The 19,517-nt window shown below is 37.4% G+C and overlaps 1 protein-coding gene across 1 annotated transcript; it reads right to left on the bottom strand.

Moving 5' to 3' along the window:
- Positions 1 to 14,431: 14,431 nt before the first annotated feature.
- LOC120081115 lies at positions 14,432 to 14,887 on the bottom strand. The gene has a single exon (XM_039035788.1). It carries the CDS (start codon positions 14,885 to 14,887, stop codon positions 14,432 to 14,434), a length of 456 nt encoding a protein of 151 aa, XP_038891716.1.
- Positions 14,888 to 19,517: the final 4,630 nt, after the last annotated feature.

Here is a 19,517-nt window from a genome sequence, read left to right as displayed (position 1 = left end):
TATACAAGATTGCGTCCAAAAGCGTTAAGTTCACAATATTGCGGTCGCATGCGTCCATCACATTAAAACAGTTAACTTATGTATTTTTTGTGCAGAATATGCGTTGACGCAAGGTGAAAAATGTGATCCAAAGAAATCAACGGCCGAGCGTATCAAAAGATTGCGTTATCGCAAGGTTGTGCGGTCATTTGCGCTCTCAAATATCTGCTCAAGAAGGTTTCCGCATAGAGCCAGCATAACTTGGTGGGCGCATTTAGGTGAAAAGCATAATAAATCACGATCGGACAGAAAGCTGATGACGGTCGATTTCGAACTAAGTTGACAAGTCGTTAACGATCTACTGTAGCAAGTACACTCAACTTTTCGGTGACAAATATTCGGCGCATCAGACAGAGAATTAATGCCATCCCATCAATGCAATCATAAGAGAGAAGAAGCCTTTCACCCCGAAGCTCAATAAATACCAGAGGCCACCTTCAGTGAAGGAGTTCGATAGTTAGAGAATTTTGCCCTTAGTTAGAATTAGCCTTGTTCTTAGTTTTTCTTTTATTTAGAAGAATAAATCGAGGGAAGTGAGATTGTATCGAGAGATCGTTCCAGTGAACTTGGAAGAGTGCCGGAAGCATCAAAATCAGAGAGAGGGCCAACCCCTACGGAAGTAGGAACATCTTTTAAGCAGAATAGAGTTAACAGTGTAAAAGCCTCGAGAAGCAAGGAATTGCTACCAGGCTCTCTATCCTTATCTTCCATTGTCATTTTGTACTATAAACTTATCTATAGAAATGGAATTAACTTCTTTATATCTGTTCACTCTCTGTTTATTATGCATGAGTAGCTAAATTTGTCGAATGGGTTGAGAAGCACTTAGCTACCATAACTAGGGATCTTCATTCTATGCGATTATCTTGTATTATGTATGCGTCATTTGTTCATTGGAGATACTCAGGAGGGTAGTCTAAGGATAGAATCTAGGCTTGGAAAAGTCAGGTTAGAATCTAGGCTCAGGAAAGTCAGATGAGAAATGCATTATCAAGAGATAGGAGCTTAGAAATAAGTATTGTTTGCTATTAACGTATCGCATTCATCCTAGAGATAGGTTATGATTGTATGCGGTCACCTTGTCTTTGTATGCATCTTGCATCATCGCATAGGAAAGAAGTAGAGACTTAGGAATAAGCTATATGAACATTATCGTATTCATCGCATGCGTCCTAGAATTAGGAGTTACTGCATTTGCATTGGAAAATGATTTGTTGTCGCATAGTTAGCATGATCGCATAGTTTGAATGCATTCTCGGGAAATGCAAGCTAAAGACCTTCTCAACCCGTTCTTTTTCATACTCAGTGTATCTGCCGTATACTCAATCTTTCTCAATCCTCCGCATACTTCTTACACTGCAAACAACAACCCAACAACTCTTTGATTTATTGGTTACCGCAAAGTCATCTTAAAAATTATTACTGCATATTGTTTTTTTTAGTCCCCGAGTTCGACCCTGGACTTACCGGGAAACTCAGCAGGATTTATACTTGGGTTCTACTGAGAAAACTTGTTTCACAATGCATTTCCCATCACTGCAATTTCCTTTCATTATATCACCGCATAAAATAATGCATCAACCTCCCACTTTCACGCAAGGTTATGAAGAAACCACAAATAATTATCTCATATTCGTTTTAATTATAAATAAATATAATAACTAACTTATCATATTATATTTATAACCTATAGTTTTAATATCACGTCATATGCAACATTTAAACTATAGTTCTTTTCTTCTTTACTTGAATAATCATATTTATATCATTTTCCTCCAATTAATTTATCTCATACATCATGTCAACTATATCATATACAATTGAACCAGTTTAATCATATCATATATAATCAAACTTTCTCTTGTCAATTTGAATATTTCAAACTGACCCAAAAACTTATTCTCAACTTGAATCCATTGAGCTACCAAGGGGACCTTATGGACCTGTAGCTTGAAGCTCCAACGGTATGTGAATAGTTGACTAAACTCTTGAGCCACGAGATCCACCATCCGTTAACTATCGGGTACTCCACTAAAGACCGACAGTTGTACTCTTCTCACCACATATATATTTCTATGTCCATCGGATATAACCAGTCAACAGTACAATAACTCTTCACAGATGCTTGTAAGTACAACTGGACCAATTTATCGTTTTTCCCCTGTAGTTACATCTAACTCCTTATGTACCACTGATCCCTCTAATAAACAATACATCATAGTTCTACTATGAGTGGACACCTCTTGGGCCATGAGAAGGTGTGTGGCGCCACATTGTTCAATCCCCGGAATCAGCCCTTAAGGGAGCAATCTATCTACTTACCTCTACTTCGAGGAAGGAGTGAATTTCATCTTGTGTAGCTGAGTTCTCAACTCCCCAACCAGATGAATCCTAAAAGTGGTAGGTTTGAGTCAGCAATCTGGCCACTCGCACCCATGCAAATCAAAGGACCGCCCTCAAAGGAAGAAGTTTCCAACTCACTCAAGATTAAGGTCATGTTACCCATGGTCATCCTAGTGAAGTGAAGTCTTTTTCATGAACGGCGTTAATAACGAGACTATACACTTTGTGGTCCGGTCTTATACAAACTTCTTTTTATAGGAATACATAGTACTGAATACATAATTTTCATTGCAGAGAAACTCTGACAATACACAACTCCCTAGTGTTATTGTGTAGAATTTTCTCTGAGCCTCTCTACTCTCCAAAACCGTATTCTCCTCTCCTTTTCCTAATAGTTTGATACCACCTATCCTGCTATTGGAATCCCAGAGAATAACGAGGTAACTCCCCTGGTAGTGTTCGTGATCAAGACTGTTTAGAGATCCCTTCGTTGGAACCTCGAAAAGAATTATTCGTGGCACTGGAGGAATCTACAAAGATAAGAATCGTTCTAACCTTTTACTCAATAGCATGCTAGTTTATGTGTTTATCTATTCCATCTAGTACAACGATTTTGTTTATTGTAAAAATCAAATCGTGGGATGCAAGGCAATCTCACACGAGAATTCTTCCACTGCGGGATTGGATCTCTTCATAAAAATTTGTACATTTCCATCTACACTTTTTTTTTCTCTTGTAGATCCACTTGCAACCTATAGGTTTTACCCCATCAGGTTGATCTACAAGGTCCCAGAAAAAATTGGAGTATATAGACTCCATTTCTTGATTTATGGCTTTAATCCATTCATCCTTGTCAACATTTTCCATTGCTTTCTTGTAAGACAATTGGTCCTCAACCCCATCATCAGATATGATGTCTTGAGCTCCTGTTAAACTCATGTAGCGAACAAGTGGGTTCACAACCCTCTAATTGCGTCAAGGCAATCTCAATTCTTGAGATGGATCAGCTTGACTAGATGAATCGACATCAACAACGTTTGTTGATGTACTAACCTCTTCAATAACCCTTGTTGAAGTCTCAATAGTATCTTCACAAATATTTCTTAAAACTATTTTGCTTCGTGATTTGTGGTCCCTCATGTGGTCTTCTTCAAAAAAGGTAGCATTTGTCGATACAAACACTTTGTTTTCATTTGGATCAAAGAAGTACCCACCTCTTATTTCCTTGAGGTAGCTACTCTCAAACGAGGTTCCAAGTTTTGAGACTTGTCATGAGCACATGGGTTGGACATCCTCAAATCTTGAAGTGGCGTAAACTACCTTTATGACCTCTCCATCACTCAAAAGATATTTCAAAAACACTCTTTGATGGAACGTTATTCAAGATGTAAATAGCAATTTCCACTGCAAATCCCCAAAACGAGTCAGAAGGTTGAGCATAACTCATCATAGACCGAACCATGTTCAACAAGGTTCTATTTCTCCTTTCCGATACACCATTCTATTGAGTTGTACCAGGGACTGAGAGTTTAAACGTAATTCCATGTTCTATCAAATAGTTCTGGAATCTTAAGGCTATATACTCTTCACCACGATCAAATCGTAGTGTTTTTATCTTTTTACCTAATAAATTTTCAATTTTAATCTTATACTCCTTGAACTTTTCAGGTGCTTCAGACTTATGTTGAATTAGGTAAAGATATATGTGTCTTGAATAATCATCTATGAAAGAGATGAAATATTCATATCCTTTTCTTGCCTTTATATTCATCGAACCATAAAGATCTGAATGTATAAGCTCCAAGATCTCTTTGGCTCTATAACCTTTTTCAATACAAGGTCATTTTTTCATCTTGCCTTCAAGACATGACTCACATACAGGTAAAGAGTTTTCTTCTAAACCATTCAGTAGTACACTTTTGACCAATCTCTCAGTCCTATTGAGATTAATGTAATCTAATTTTAGATGCCAAAGATGGGCATTTTCTTTAGGAGAAACTCTTGGTCTCTTACTAGTTGTTGTCGTTCTGAACATTTCAGTATTTAGGACAACCTTTGTAACTAACGATCTTAGTACATATAAGTTACTTTCTTTTGAAGCAAAACCTATCCGTTCTTAAAAAGAAACACTTTATTTCCAAAGAAAAATAAAGAATATTTTTGCTCAATCAAACAAGAAACAGAAATTAAGTTCTTTTTTATATCAGGAACTATATATATGTCATCTTATAACATATATTGTTTCTTGTCCAAAATAACTGAAGTCTGCCTATGGCAACATTTGAAATGGCCCCATCAATACTAACTAGGGGTGTTCAAAAAAACGAAAGATCCAAAACAACCGAGCAACCCAACCCAACCCAGCTGGTTTGGGTTGGTTAAAAAAAAATGGTTTGGTTTGGGTTTTTTTCTAATAAACCCGAGTATGTCGAATTAGTTCGCGAGTTTATAGGATAAAAATTTGGTTCGAACCGAACCGACCCATGAACCACAAGGCCCAACCTAGCCTAAATACATTCACGCTTCAGTTTTAGCCTTTTCAGAAAATTAGCATCAACGCGCTATTTCCTTTTCGACAAATGGCCTTTGGAAATTGGAATTCGTTTGGTTTTCTTCCTTTCCACGTTTCAACTTCTCAGAATCTCAAATTTCAGTAAGTCAGTCGTCAGCGTCAGCCAGTGTCATTTACTTTTCCTTCCTTTCTGTCTTCTGACCATCAGATCATCTCGAATCCTATTGGCCATTGGCTTCAACCGTCAGATGTCCCTCATCCCTTAATCTCGAATCCCATTGGGTCTCATATCTCCCGAGTCTCTCTCCTTTAGAAGTCTGACTCTCAAATCTCATTAGGTTTCATATCCCGTCAGACATCAACCATTATCTCCCTCTTCGAGTTTGACTCTCCTCTTCGTTTCATATTCCCGAATCCCAATCTCACAGACTCACACGTTGCCGATTGCCATTATGTATCCATCTTCTCTTTAGTGTCTTCTTCTTTTCAGACTTTAGTCATTGCCTCATTGGTTACTCCTCCATCAGTCACTGTCATCTTCACGTTGAAATCTCACACCTTCACAGTCACATTGCCTCATTGGTTACTAGTTAGCCATTAAACTCTTATATATATATATTTATTTATTCCTCGCCGGTTTATGGTTCACCTATGCTCACAATTTTTTTATTTTCTTTATTTGTTAATATTGTAGATGGAAAATAGTGAGTTGATCGACAATGAATCATCACCTATAAATATTCCCGATTCATGTTCTAAGCCATCAGAAATGACAGTCATTGGCAAGAGAAAACCAACTAGGCCATCATTTTTAGTGTGAGATCACTTTACAAAGATGGAAAGATCTAACACCGAAGGTATAAGATGCAAATGTGACTATTGTGATAAAGATTACGCTTGTGACACTTCTTCATGTGGAACTCATACCTTATGGAAGCATTTGCGAAAATAATGCAAAAATTATCCATTTAGAGAGCAACCTAAAGGGCAAACCATACTAAAATTTCAACCGGATGAAACTGATGCTAAAGATGCTATCAAAATGATTTTTTTTGTCTACTGCCTTTAGTCAACAAAGAGTTAGAAATGCATGTGCTAAGATGCTAGTATTGTCTGAGATACCATTTAGATTTGTAGAGACATAGGGGTTTAAAGAATTTTGTAACATTGCATGTCCTAAGTTTGACATTCCTTCAAGAATCACAATTGTTAGGGATATTTATCAGCTATATGTGAATGAAAAAAATTGTTGAAATCAACTTTAATCAAAAGTGGTCAAAGAGTGAGCCTAACAACAGATACTTAAACTTCCTTACAGAACATCAATTACATGGTTTTTACTGCATATTTTGTTGATTCTGAATGGAATTTTCAAAAAAGAATATTGAATTTTTGTCAAGTGCCTAATCATAAGGGAGAGACAATTGGTAAAGTAATTGAATCTTGTTTATTGGATTGGGGTATTGATAAAGTTTTTCAATTACTGTTGATAATGTAACTTCAAATGATTCAGCAATCTCATATATGAAGAGAAAACTAAAGATTTGGAAATCTTTTATTTTGGATAGTGAATTATTGCATTTGAGATGTTGTGCTCAAACTATGAACTTGATTGTCAATGATGGATTAAACGAATTACATGATTCGATAGCTAATATACGAAATATTGTAAGATATGTTAGATCTTTTTCTAAGCGATTGAAAAAAAAAAAATATATTCTGTTGGACATGAAAAGATTGAATCTAAAGCCCTTATTTGTCTGGATGTGTCTACAAGATGGTATTCAACATATTTGATGCTTGATCATGCTTTAAAATTTGAAAAGGCTTTTCAATGCTTAGAAGAAGAGGATGAATATTTTGTACATCACTTTACTAAAGATGAGAGTGGAAAGAAAAAAAAAAAGGGACCACCGACCTTAGCCGATTGGAACCACTTTCAAACATTTGTCAAATTTTTGAAGATGTTTTATGATCTTACATTGAAGGTTAGTGACTCAACTTATGTCACTTCTAATACATTTTTTCATGAACTTTGTGGGATTCACAACGTTTAATAGGTTGGAGCCAAATGTAAATAGTGTGATATATACTATGGCTTCCAATATGAGAATGAAATTTGATAAGTATTGGGGATCTCTTGACAAGATGAACAAAGTGTTGTTTCTAGTTAATGTGCTTGATCCACGATATAAGTTGGATTATGTGTCCTTTTGTTTCATAAGTATCTATGGTGATGGAGTTGCTAGAACAATAACTAATGAGGTGAAAGTTGGTTTGATGCAATTGTATGAGTTTTATAAGACAAGTGATTCAAGTGGTCATGCTTTTGAACAACCATGTCACATAGTTGAAATAAGTGAGGATTGTGATGACATGGAAATGGATTTACAGTTGGAATACAAATGAAGAAATGATGTGGAGAGATATTTGTCAGAACCTAATGAAGATCTGATCGAAAATTTTGATATTTTGAATTGGTGGAAACTAAATGCTCCTAAATACAAAGTTTTATCACAAGGTTGCTCGAGATGTCTTAGTCGTACCAGTGTCAACAGTTGCTTCTAAATTAGCATTTAGTACAGGAGTCGAATACTTAACTCTTTTAGAAATTCTTTAAGTCCTAAGATGGTGGAGGCTTTAATATGTACACAAAATTGGCTACGTGCGAAGCCGATGTTATTAGATCTTACTCCACAAACTGAAGAATTGGAAACTTGTGATCAAATTTTATCAAGTAGTGTTATCTTTTATATATTTACTCTATAATCTATATTAATATATTAAAATTGTGATAATATTCTTATATAATTTATTGTTTAAATCTTGTTTAGGGTTCTTCAAGGAACAAGTTTTGTCAGGATCATGAATGGATCGTTCAAGTCTATTGGATTTTGAAGACTTCTGTAGACATTATAGCCTTTCTAATGGATTTTGTAGACATTTGAAAACATTGTTGCCTTTCTTTTGAATTTTGTAGACATTATAGTCTTTCTTGTAAATTTTGGAGATTTGTTTTGTTGTAATAGATTTTGGATATTGTTATTGTGGATTGTGGAATCTTATGTGTTTTTTATTGGTGATTCCAAGCTTTTTTTTTTTTAAGATAACCGATGGAACCGAACCAACCCAACCCATTTTTTATGGGTTGGTTTGGTTTAAGTTCATAATTTAACAAGGGTTAGTTTGGGTTAGAAAAATACACAAATCGAAGCATAGGGTGTTGGGATTGGTGTCCTAAATCTCCCGGAGTTTCGTAGTTTGTAATTTGTACGCATTGTTATGAATAAAATAAGAGTTATTTTATCTGGCATTTACTCATATCCAATAAACAAAGCTCCATGGCTATTGTAGTAAACTTAAGCATGTATATGAGATATACAAGTAAATCATACCTTAAGTGATAACCTAAATAGGTTTGTAGTATAAGTATTAAGGAGGGATTCCTGATCCTAGTGACACTACGGATACGGCTCACTTTGTAGAGGTTTGCAAGTGTTGTGAACTACTACAGATGGTAGATTCTGACCATTCATGTGGAGACATGTGAGCAGGGATGTCATATACAAAGAGTTTGAATAAAACCAAACCACGAGATGACTAGTTTCTGTATATAATTTCGTTGATACTGGAGACTTACATCTCACCTAAACGATCATATGTGACATGACCTCAATCCTGAGTGTTTGGAAACTCATGCCTTTGAAGGCGGTCCTTTGATTAGTATGGGTGAGAGTGGCCAAATTGCCAACTCAACATGCCTACCTTTTTGGGGACTTGTCTGATTTGGGAGCTGGGAACTTAGTTACACAAGATGGAATTCACTCCTTCCCCGAAGTAGGGGTAAGTAGATAGATTGCTCCCTTAAGGGCTGATTCCGGGGCTTGAACATAGTGGCCACAACTTCTCTTTGGAAGAGAGGACTCAGTCATAGTAGGACTATGATTTATGTTCATTATAGGGATCAATGGTACTTAAGGAGTTAGATGTAACTACAGGAGCATAATGGTTATTGGCCCAGCTGTACTTACGAGCAATCTGCGAAGGGTTATCGCACTGTTGATTGGTTGATATGGACACATAGTATATCCGTGGTAAGGAAAGTTCAGTTGTCGGTCTTTAATGGAGTGCCTGGCAATTAACAGATGGTGGATCCCGTGACTAAAGATTTTAGTCAGTTATTCATGTACCGTTGGAGCTTCGAGCTACAGGTCCATAAGGTCCCCTTGGTAGCTCAATGGATTCAAGTTGAGAATCAGTTCTTGGTGTTGATTTGAAATGTGCAAATTAACTAGAGGTAATTGATTATATATGATATGATCGGTATGATGTATGAGATACATCAAGTGGAAAATTAATGTAAATGAGATTTACATTAAGTACCATGAAATAGAAAAAGAGCTATGGTTTATATGTTTCATGAGATGAAATATTAAAACTATAGGTTATAAATATAGTATGGTAAGTTGGTTATCATGTATATTTATAATTATATTAATTATTGGATAATTATCTCTTTTTCTCTAATAACCAATTGAGTGGGAGGTTATTGGTGGTTTCGTGGTAACCGTGAGATAAAAGGAAAAATGTTTTCCAAAATTTAGTAGTAGTTGAATTGAGAGTTTCTATTCTCGAAAATTACTCACGGTGGTTGTCAAGTGAATGAGATTTACTAAACGACAGCTAAAGAGAGACTAAACGATCTGGAGTGACATTACACGATAGTCACTCAGCTGGCCAATTAGCTAAATGATCACAGAGCTTTTGCTAAACGATCGCGGAGCTTCTTCTAAATGAGGCATCGTCTATACGATAGACCTTGACATCTCCTACTTGTTCAATCGTTTACACGATTGTTCTTCCTCTAGTCTTGTCCTCTAACCAAGTCCACACAAAGCCCACACTTCTGGATTCCCACATCGAGAATACCAAGGTAGCCATTATGGTGGTGTCGTACTCAACTCGACATAGTGAGGTTTTTGGAGGTCGTTCGCTGTGTTCATTGTCTTGAAGATCGCTAAGTTCATGGTCGTTGTGATCATGCAGTGTAGCAATCAAAGTGTTCGAGCGTTTGTGATTGTCGTCTTGTTGTGAACAAGTGTTCGTGATCAAGGGTGTTGAAGATGAGTCTTCAAAGGTATATGAATTCTATCCTTTGATCTTTTGTAAAGCATGTTGTAATTCGTTTTGTGCATAGCCTGTATGTTTCTATTTGTGTACTGTAATTGTTGTTGTTCAAATATGAATGGAATTTGGAACGATCATTCTGCTGCTCATGGAAATCCTCATGTCCGATTTTCTTCATAGGGTTAGGCCTAAAATATCCCTAAATCCAACCCAACCCAACCCACGAACACCCCTAGTACTAACTCAAAGAGTCATCTCTCTAGCTTCTAATTGTCTCCAGGAATTAAATCCTTGATAGGAAGAACATTGATAGTACTGAAAATGTGCTATTTTTCTCTTCTTAATTCTAGGTCGTTACTATGTTTAATGTGTTTATTTAATGATTTTATAGGTATCGAGCATTTTGGTGGTAGAATTAGCCGTTATCATATGTTTGGGGTTAATTTGGAGCAATTAGAAGCTAATTTGAGCAGTCGGACTTCAAAAGAATGTGAAAGGATGAAAATGCCCCTAGATGGAGTGTAACACTCAGCCGAGCACTGTGCAACGCTACAAGGTAGTAGCTTAATATGATGCTGGAAAATTGGATAGCATCACAATGCTACATGTAATGTTGCGATGCTCCAAATTTTGATGGAGGCGTGCATGAGGCCTCGCTGCTACTACTGTGTAAAACGTTTTTTTCTTCAATTTAGGGTAGAAGATCAACCTCCCAATCGGCTCCTATGCCGATTTTCTTCTCTTCCACCTCTCTACTTGTATCTTTCTCCGTTTTGCTCCCCATCTCATGTAATTAATAAAGACATTGTCGGGTTCTTCTCTTCTTCATCTCCATGGGAAGGTAAGACCTAGCTCTCTAGTTTAGGGCTTGGAACAAAGTAATTTTTGGGAGTTTTGTTTGAATGTAATTTCTATATTCTTGTCTATGGGTTTCAATCTGAATTTTTTGTTATGAATTGCATAATTTTATTATGGATTGACAACCAATAAGTTATTGTTTAATTTGAATGCTTAGAGATAGCTTATAATATGTGATATATAATTATAGGTTAATCTCAAAGGAAGCAATAGGTTAGTTAGGCTTGTAATTCATTATCTAAAATGCATAGTATTGCTCTCATCAACCTAGAGAAATGAAGGAACTCTTATCAAGAGTACCTCTGAGCGGAAACAGATCATTCCAAATACATTGTGATAGAATTTCCATATTTACATTCAAACATACAAGTTATGCAATATACTACAAATTACCGGCATGCTTAGAACAATAAATAACAAGAGAATAGATACGTACCAGTTGAAGAACTTTTCTCCATTACAAATCTCGTTCTCTCCAATCGAACTGATGCTCTCGCTCTCGCTCCAAGCAATCATTCACTAACACTCGGTCGCCTACTCACAAATGACCTCCACATGAACACTGCAACAATGAGGATGACACCACCACTTAGAACCCTCGGTATTCTCGATGTGAGAATCCAAAGAGTGGGCTCGGTTGGAATTTGGTAGAGGGGAGGAGGATATAAAGATCGTATACAATGACCAAACAAGTGGGAGAAGGGCAGGGTCTATCGTATAGACAATGTTTGATCATTTAGAAGAAGGTATACGATCGTATAGTAAATAGGTTGTGATCGTATAGATGATCGTTTAGTAAACGCTTGGCGCTAAACAATCATTTAGTAAAACATAGGCAATCGTTTAGAAGAGGCGCGCGTGTATACGATCGTGCAGTAACTTCGAGCTATCGTATAGTCTCTCGGTTAGCTAAACGATTGGCAGTATACTCTTTGCTTGAGTGTATTACGTGATCTTTTGCAAAACGAAAATGATTTTCATTTTATTCTTCAGTTACGAAAACTGAATCAAACCTCCCACTATCATACGGTTACGGAGAAAACGCCTGCCAATTATCCCAAATTGTCCAATTAAAAATAATAAATATAATCATATTATATTCATTAACCTATAGCTTAATATCACATATAAACTATAGTGTTTTCTCCTCCACTAGATATAAATCGTATTTATATCCAATTTTCCTCCAATTAATGTATCTCATACATAAAGTCAATCATATCATATATAATTAACCAGTTCAATCATATCATATATAATCGAACTCTCTCTTATCAATTTGAACATTTCAAACTGACCCAAAAGTTTATTCTCAACATGAATCCATTGAGCTACCAAAGGGACTTTATGAACCTATAGCTTGAAGCTCCAACGGTACGTGAATAGCTGACTAAACTCTTTAGCCACGAGATCCACCATCCGTTAACTACCAGGCATTCCACTAAAGACTAACAGCTGAACTCTTCTTACCACAGATATATTTTTGTGTCCATCGGATATAAACAATCAACATTACGATAACCCTTCACAGATGCTCGTAAATAAAGCTAGGCCAATTTATCGTTTTACCCCTATAGTTACATCTAACTCCTTAAGTACCACTGATCCTCTAATGAACAATACAACATAGTCCTACTATGTGTGGACACCTCTCGAGCCATGAGAAGATGTATGGCACCACATCGTTCAAGTCCTGAGATCAGCCCTTAAGGGAGCAATCAATCTATTTACCCCTACTTTGGAAAATGAGTGAATTCCATCTTATGTAGCTGAGTTCCCAGCTCCCAAATCAGACGAATCCTCAAAGTGGTAGATTTGAGTCGACAACCTGGCCACTCACGCCCATGCAAATCAAAAGACCGCCCTCAAAGGCAGAAGTTCCCAACTCAATCAAGATTGAGGTCATGTTACCTATGGTCATCCTAGTGAAGTGAAATCTCTGTCATGAACAGCGTTATATAACGAGACATTAACACTTTGTGGTCAAGTCTTATACAAACTCTTTGTATAGGATGCCTCCGCTCGCATGTCACCCCCAAATTTAAAACAATGCTTACCCTCAAGCATAAACTAAAGATTTCTCAAAATTTCAATCGTCTTCACCCTGCCTAGGCTTCTCATGATGCCTTATTCAAATCGCTGAACCGTTTTAATTATTAATTTCTATCCTAATCTCTTCCTAAAATATTTCTAACCTTTAGGGACCGCAAGCTTAATCTTCAAAAAAAATATTTACTCATTTCCCAGGACATAGCATGATTTATTTCATATTTCATCAAACCAGGGTGTTCAAGTAGTTTTGGCCTTCGCATGATTCAGATATTCGTTTTGTGATCTTGCGCTGATTCGATGCCCAGCCTTCGTTTTGGCTTGCCCCTACGGGTGTCATGTGGACATCCAACTACGAGCGAGGTACTCTTTTCAGTCAAAACTCATGCCCATCTTTTTATTTGGCAGCGAAGTTGCAATCAGTTAGCTTCTGCGTTGATCACAATTTCCACCATCATTTTGGTTTGCCCCCACGGGTGTCATGCGGACATCCAACTACGAGCGAGACACTCTTTTCAATCAAAACTCCTGCCCATCTTTTTATTTGACAGCGGGGTTGCGATCACTTAGCTTCTGCGTTGATCATGATTCCCACCTTCATTTTGGCTTGCCCCCACGGGTGTCATGCGGACATCCAACTACGAGCAGGATCCGATCTCAACGTTATATAGTTTTTTTTTCATTTTTTTAAAATTGAAATGAAAATCTAAAAATAAGACACAGCAATGTCCTCATTGCTAAAAACGAAATAATTCATGTGATGGCCTCAGAAAATTTTGTAAAAATAGTTTTGAAGTAAAGCTGGTGGACCACTAAATTTTAGAAATATTTTGTGAATTGATTGTCCTGAAATTAATCTGACGCTAGTTCATATGATAAGAAAAGAAGCATATATTTCATCATTGAAGTCATAATGGGCAAAGGATGAATGTGGCAACCAAATTAAGTAATCAAAAATTCAGAATTGAGCCAAACGAGAGAGAATGCGATAGTAGAATTCAGCAGTATTAAATTGAAAGTGAGAAGTAAAAAAATTGAAATAGGACGAGGCAAGGAAGGACACAACCCCCAAATTTAGTTTCTCGCCCGCATTATTTTGATCACATCCTTTCCTGTGATGAGTTGATAATGTAATTGCAATGGGCTTTATTATTATTATTATTATTATTATTATTATTATTATTATTATTATTTTATAAGCTCAACCGATCGCGTGTTTTAAGCTCATCGCATTCGTTTATTGCAATCAAAATGATGAATTCAAAAAGATAGAAAGATAGAAAGAAAAGAGTTGACAATCATAAAGAGTAGTAAATATGCAGAAAGTAAAATAGATTTTCAAAAGAAAAACAAAAAGGATACTCAAAAGGATATACTTCGTCCCTGATGAATGTATGCCGCTTATCATTGCAGGAACCGAGTGTTTCTTCTTTATTCTGGCTTACCCAAGTCAATGGAGGTTTTCTCGCGTTGGAAATCTCCTCCATGATACATGTTTACTCTTTATCCATTTACTTTAAATGCGTTGGTCCCATCTTTGTTGGTCAATTCCACCGCTCCATGCGAGAATACTTTCTTGATTATGAAAGGCCTGGACCAATGCGACTTCAGTTTTCCAGGAAAGAGACGCAGCCTAGAATTGAACAATAATACCCTTTGACCTGTCTTGAGGTTTTTCTCGTAAAGACGCTTATCATGCCATTGCTTGGTGCGTTCTTTGTAAATTTTGGAATTCTCATACGCTTGTAATCTCCACTCGTCCAGCTCTAGTAGTTGAAGTTTTCTCTTTTCTCCTGCAGCCTTAAGATCAAAGTTAAGTTTCTTAACTGCCCACATCACCTTATATTCCAATTCCAACGACAGATGACAAGTCTTTCCAAACACCAACGCATATGGTGACATGCCTATGGGTGTCTTATAAGCAGACCGATATGCCCATAAGACATCATCCAGTTTCATGGCCCAATCCTTCCGCGATAGGTTCACCACCTTCTCTAAGATTGACTTGATTTCTCTGTTAGAAATCTCTGCTTGTCCATTTGTTTGGGGGTGATATGTAGTGGCGATCTTATGGTGGACATTATATTTGATCAACATTTTACTAACAATGCAATTCACAAAGTGGGTCCTTTCATCATTTATTATGGCACGTGGGGTGCCAAAACGAGTGAAGATTTTTTTCTGCAAGAACTTAGAGACTGTTGTCGCATCATTTGCAATGCATGAAACAGCTTCAATCCATTTGGAAACATAGTCGAAAGCCAATAGAATATATTTATGACCATTTGACGTTGAAAATGGTCCCATGAAATCTATTCCTCAAACGTTGAATAGCTCCATCTCCAAAATGATGTTCATTGGCTTTTTTCTGAAATGCTTCCAGTGCGTTGGCACTTATCACATTTCATGGAGTATTCTCGTGTGTCCTTAAATAGAGTGGGCCAGTAATACCCACATTGCAAAACTTTTGCTGCTATGCGCTGTCCACCGAAATGCCCTCCATAGGGTAATTCATGACATTGAAACAATATGCGATGGAAAGTAGTTTCTAGAACAAAAAAGTCTCAATATCTGTTCTGGTCCCTTTTTGTAGACATTCGGATCGTCCCAGTAATAAAATTTGCATTCATAAATGAGCCTTTTCTTTTGATGGGATGTGTAGTTTTCAGGGAATTGTTTGCAGACCAAGATTATCTAATCTGCATACCAGGGTAGTTCTTCAATCTTAAGCAACTACTCATCAAGAAATGAAGCATTCACCTCCGACTGGATGCGATCCACTTCTGGATTCTATAATCGCGATAAATGGTCAGTGACCTGGTTCTCTATTCCCTTTCGATCGATTATTTCCATATTAAATTCTTGGAGTAAGAGAACCCATCGAATTAGTCTAGGCTTCACATCTTTTTTGGTCATCAAATATTTTATCACAGAGTGGTCAGTGTGGACTATCACTTTTGATCCCAACAAGTAAGGTTTGAATTTTTCAATCGTAAAAATCACCGCTAAAAGTTCCGTCTCGGTGGTAGTGTAATTCGCCTGCGTGGAGTTTGATGTTCTGCTAGCATATGCGATGGGGTGTAACATTGTCTTTACTTTTTGTGCCAAGACTACCCCCATCGCCGTTAGGATCGCACATCAGTTCGAACGGATTTTCCCAATCCAATGCGATCAGAATTGGCGCGGTAGTTAATGTGTCCTTTAGTGTTTTGAATGTTGTGAGGCAGTGTGAATTGAAATCAAAGGGTCTATCAGCTTCCAATAACGCATTCAAAGGTTGAGTGATTTTGGAAAAGTCTTTCACAAACCTTCTGTAAAACCCCGCATGTCCTAAGAAACTCCTCAAGGCTTTCACATTCGCTGGAGGTGGAAGTTTTTCTATAGCTTCAATTTTTGCTTTGTCCACCTCTAACCCATTTCTTGAAACCTTGTGCCCGGGCACAATTCCTTCCTTGACCATAAAATGGCATTTTTCCCAGTTCAATACCAGATTAGTTTCTTCAAATATTTTCAGTATTCTCTCCAGGTTTTGCAGACAGATTTCATATGTTTGCTCATAGATTGAGAAATCATTCGTAAAGATTTCAACCGAGTCTTCAAGGTGATAACTTGTAGAAATACAAGTTATTAATGCCATCTTATCTAGATATTGCGGCCAAAAGTTAGTAATTATGCGCCAATTGTATGAAGATTAGCCTAGTATGACAATAATTATAAATGTTTATGCTTACACCCACTAACGCCTAAAAGATGGAAGACAAGCCAAACTTTACTCTGTTTTGTAGGAGACCAAGTCACCGCTTGCGCTCAAGGCTCATGAGAAACTAATTAACACATCTCTGCCACATTGTGCCCATCGATCAACCATGAAGAGACGATTACCGAAGTAACGGCGCAATGCGACAGTCGGTCCAGACTATGCTTCAATCGCATGCAGTAATAAAAACAAACACTGCATGCGAACCTATGATCGAAAGATGCAACTGAACAACGTGAGAGCGGGGGATTGAGACACGTGTACAACTAACGGTTGTACAGAATTGATGATCTGATTGCATAACAGAAGGAATAATGTCCCTCCATTTGCAGAATTACAATTAAGTGGGGACCACAAAGCCACAGTCAAAGATCTACTCCTATAAATACCCCATTGATTTCAGAGAAAAGTATGCTATTTGATATGGGGCTAAGTGCTGCAAGATTTTAGAGAGAAAAGGCTGAGCTAAGTGTTGAAGAGAAGAAATCTGGGAAGAAAACGAGATAAGGCCGAGAGGTGAATCTCAGATCTGACCTACACGATCGAAGCTCTGTGCAGAGACCCCTGCTACCGGTGGAGCAAGCCTGAGAGGGAAGCTTTTCCTGCCATCGGAACCATCCTATCCAGTAAGCAGATCTCCATCGAATCTGTGCCAAGACATTGACACTTGTTTGTATCTGTTCTATCTCTCTTTCATTGTATTCCATAATTTCTTTATCTCTTCATTCACACATCATGTATCAAACGCTTAGTAGAAATATTAAATGTTTCGATAGATTCCATTTACCATTTCCTGTCTGTTTCCATTCACCGGTTAGTCACTTTCTTCATGATGTTTTCTTAATCTTCTAATGAGAAATATGAATCACCAAGAACTTAATCTGTATTAAAGTTACAAAATACGTTGAGTTAAAGCATTCTAGACGGCATCCTCACTTGTTAAAGCAGAAGTGAAGATGTCATTCTGATCTATCGAGAGAAGTTCAGAAGAGTGTGTTAACTAAAGCGAGTAGTACTTCCAGACATGGAAGCAACCTTGCATTCATTACGTTAGACTCTGTTTCACCACAGACATGTGGGGAACACGACCGATCACCGAGAGGTGTACGCCAAGAGAAGAGCAGAACAATATTTGTACCTTCAAATCCAATTAAGGTCTTGCATTGTTTGTAATACCCATCTTTCTCTTCTATTTTGTTCATAAGACTTGTCGCCGCATCCCACGTCTTTGCACAACCTTCACAGCCAGTCTTAATACTAGCATCTTGTACATGAAGTCTGTATCTTGTAACATCTAGCTTGGGTTTATTGTATTTTTATGTTTTATCGCATCTTTACTGCTTTCCTTTATTTTACTGCAATTTACTTACCTGTAATAACTCCTTTATAAAGAATTGAAAACTTGGTCGCATATACCATGAATATACCGCAATAGCCGACACCATGTCCCCGTGTTCAACCTCAGATCACACCAAGAACTTGCGGCGGAATTACACTTGGTTCCATCGTAAGGAAACTTATGACAATGTAGAGCATACTACATCAACATTCCAAATTAACGCATAAATAGAAGTAGTATCACATCATCATGAGTACTTAATATCATACATCCCAAAACATGTACAAGTTTATGGCGACGTTGTCGGGGATCATAAACTTGCGTTACAATCATCCATGCGTTGTGTGACATAAGATACATTTTATGTTTGCACAAGGTACTCGAAGAAGATCGTCATCACATACCTTTGAAATGTACTGGGAGCATTGCATAATCCAAAAGACATACGACGAAAGGCGAACGTTCCATATGGACATGTGAACGTGGTCTTTTCTTGATCCTCTAGTGCGATCATAATTTGGTTATATCCTACGTACCCATCAAGGAAGCAAAAATAATCATTCCCCGCTAATCGGTCGAGCATTTGATCAATGAAAGGCAAGGGGAAATGATCTTTCTTTGTCGCCACGTTGAGTTTCCTATAGTCCATACAAATCTACCAACCTGTGACGTTCCTCATGGGGATCAATTTGTTGTTTGCATTAGGAACCACTGTCATCCTACCCTTTTTGGGAACACATTGCACGGGGCTGACCCACGTGCTATCTGCGATAGGGTAGATAATGTCGGCATCTAACTATTTGATGATTTATTTTTTGACAACCTCTTTCATCGCAGGGTTCAGTTTACGTTGAGTTTCTATTGAGCCCTTCTAATTTTCTTCAAGCCAGATTCGATGCATTCAATACGTTGGGCTAATACCTCTGATGTCTGTGAGCATCCATCCGATTGCTCTAATATATTTCTTTAGAACACTGAGCAACATGGTTTCTTTTTCCTCAGGTAGCACAAAGGATATGATGACTGGTAAGGTTTCATTCTGACCGAGAAATACGTACTTCAAGTGGGTTGGTAGAGTTTTTAGTTCTAGTGTAGGTGGTTGCTCTAAAAAAAGCTTCTGTATTTTTCTTTCTTCATCCAAATTCAGCATTTTCTAATTCTTCAATATCTCTGTTATTGCATGGAAAGTCTCTATGGATGCTGTCGCATCCTCTCTTTCTTCATTTTCTTCCTCGCACTCCCAATTTTCAACGCAAGTGTGTTCATCATCAGAATCTGATAAGCTTTCTTCATTTGGGAACTTCATTGCCTTGATAATATTGAACTTGAGCTTCTTTCCGTTAACGCTCATTGTGATTTCTCTCTTGTGCACATCTATTTGAGCACGACCAGTAGTAATTGGAACATCTTTATCAGCCTCATAATCCAAGATAATGAAGTCTGCAGGTTGAATGAATCTATCTATTGTTACTAAGACATCCTTTAATTTCCCT

This window comes from Benincasa hispida, chromosome 7, assembly GCF_009727055.1.
Source record: "Benincasa hispida cultivar B227 chromosome 7, ASM972705v1, whole genome shotgun sequence".
NCBI classification, from domain to species: Eukaryota; Viridiplantae; Streptophyta; class Magnoliopsida; order Cucurbitales; family Cucurbitaceae; genus Benincasa; species Benincasa hispida.
Note: the sequence above shows the minus strand (reverse complement) of the source record. Positions and strands in the feature narration are given on the sequence as shown.

Bases quoted from the DNA above. Each gene is read 5' to 3' on its own strand.
- LOC120081115 (XM_039035788.1), bottom strand. From the start codon at position 14,887: ATGAAACTGGATGATGTCTTATGGGCATATCGGTCTGCTTATAAGACA.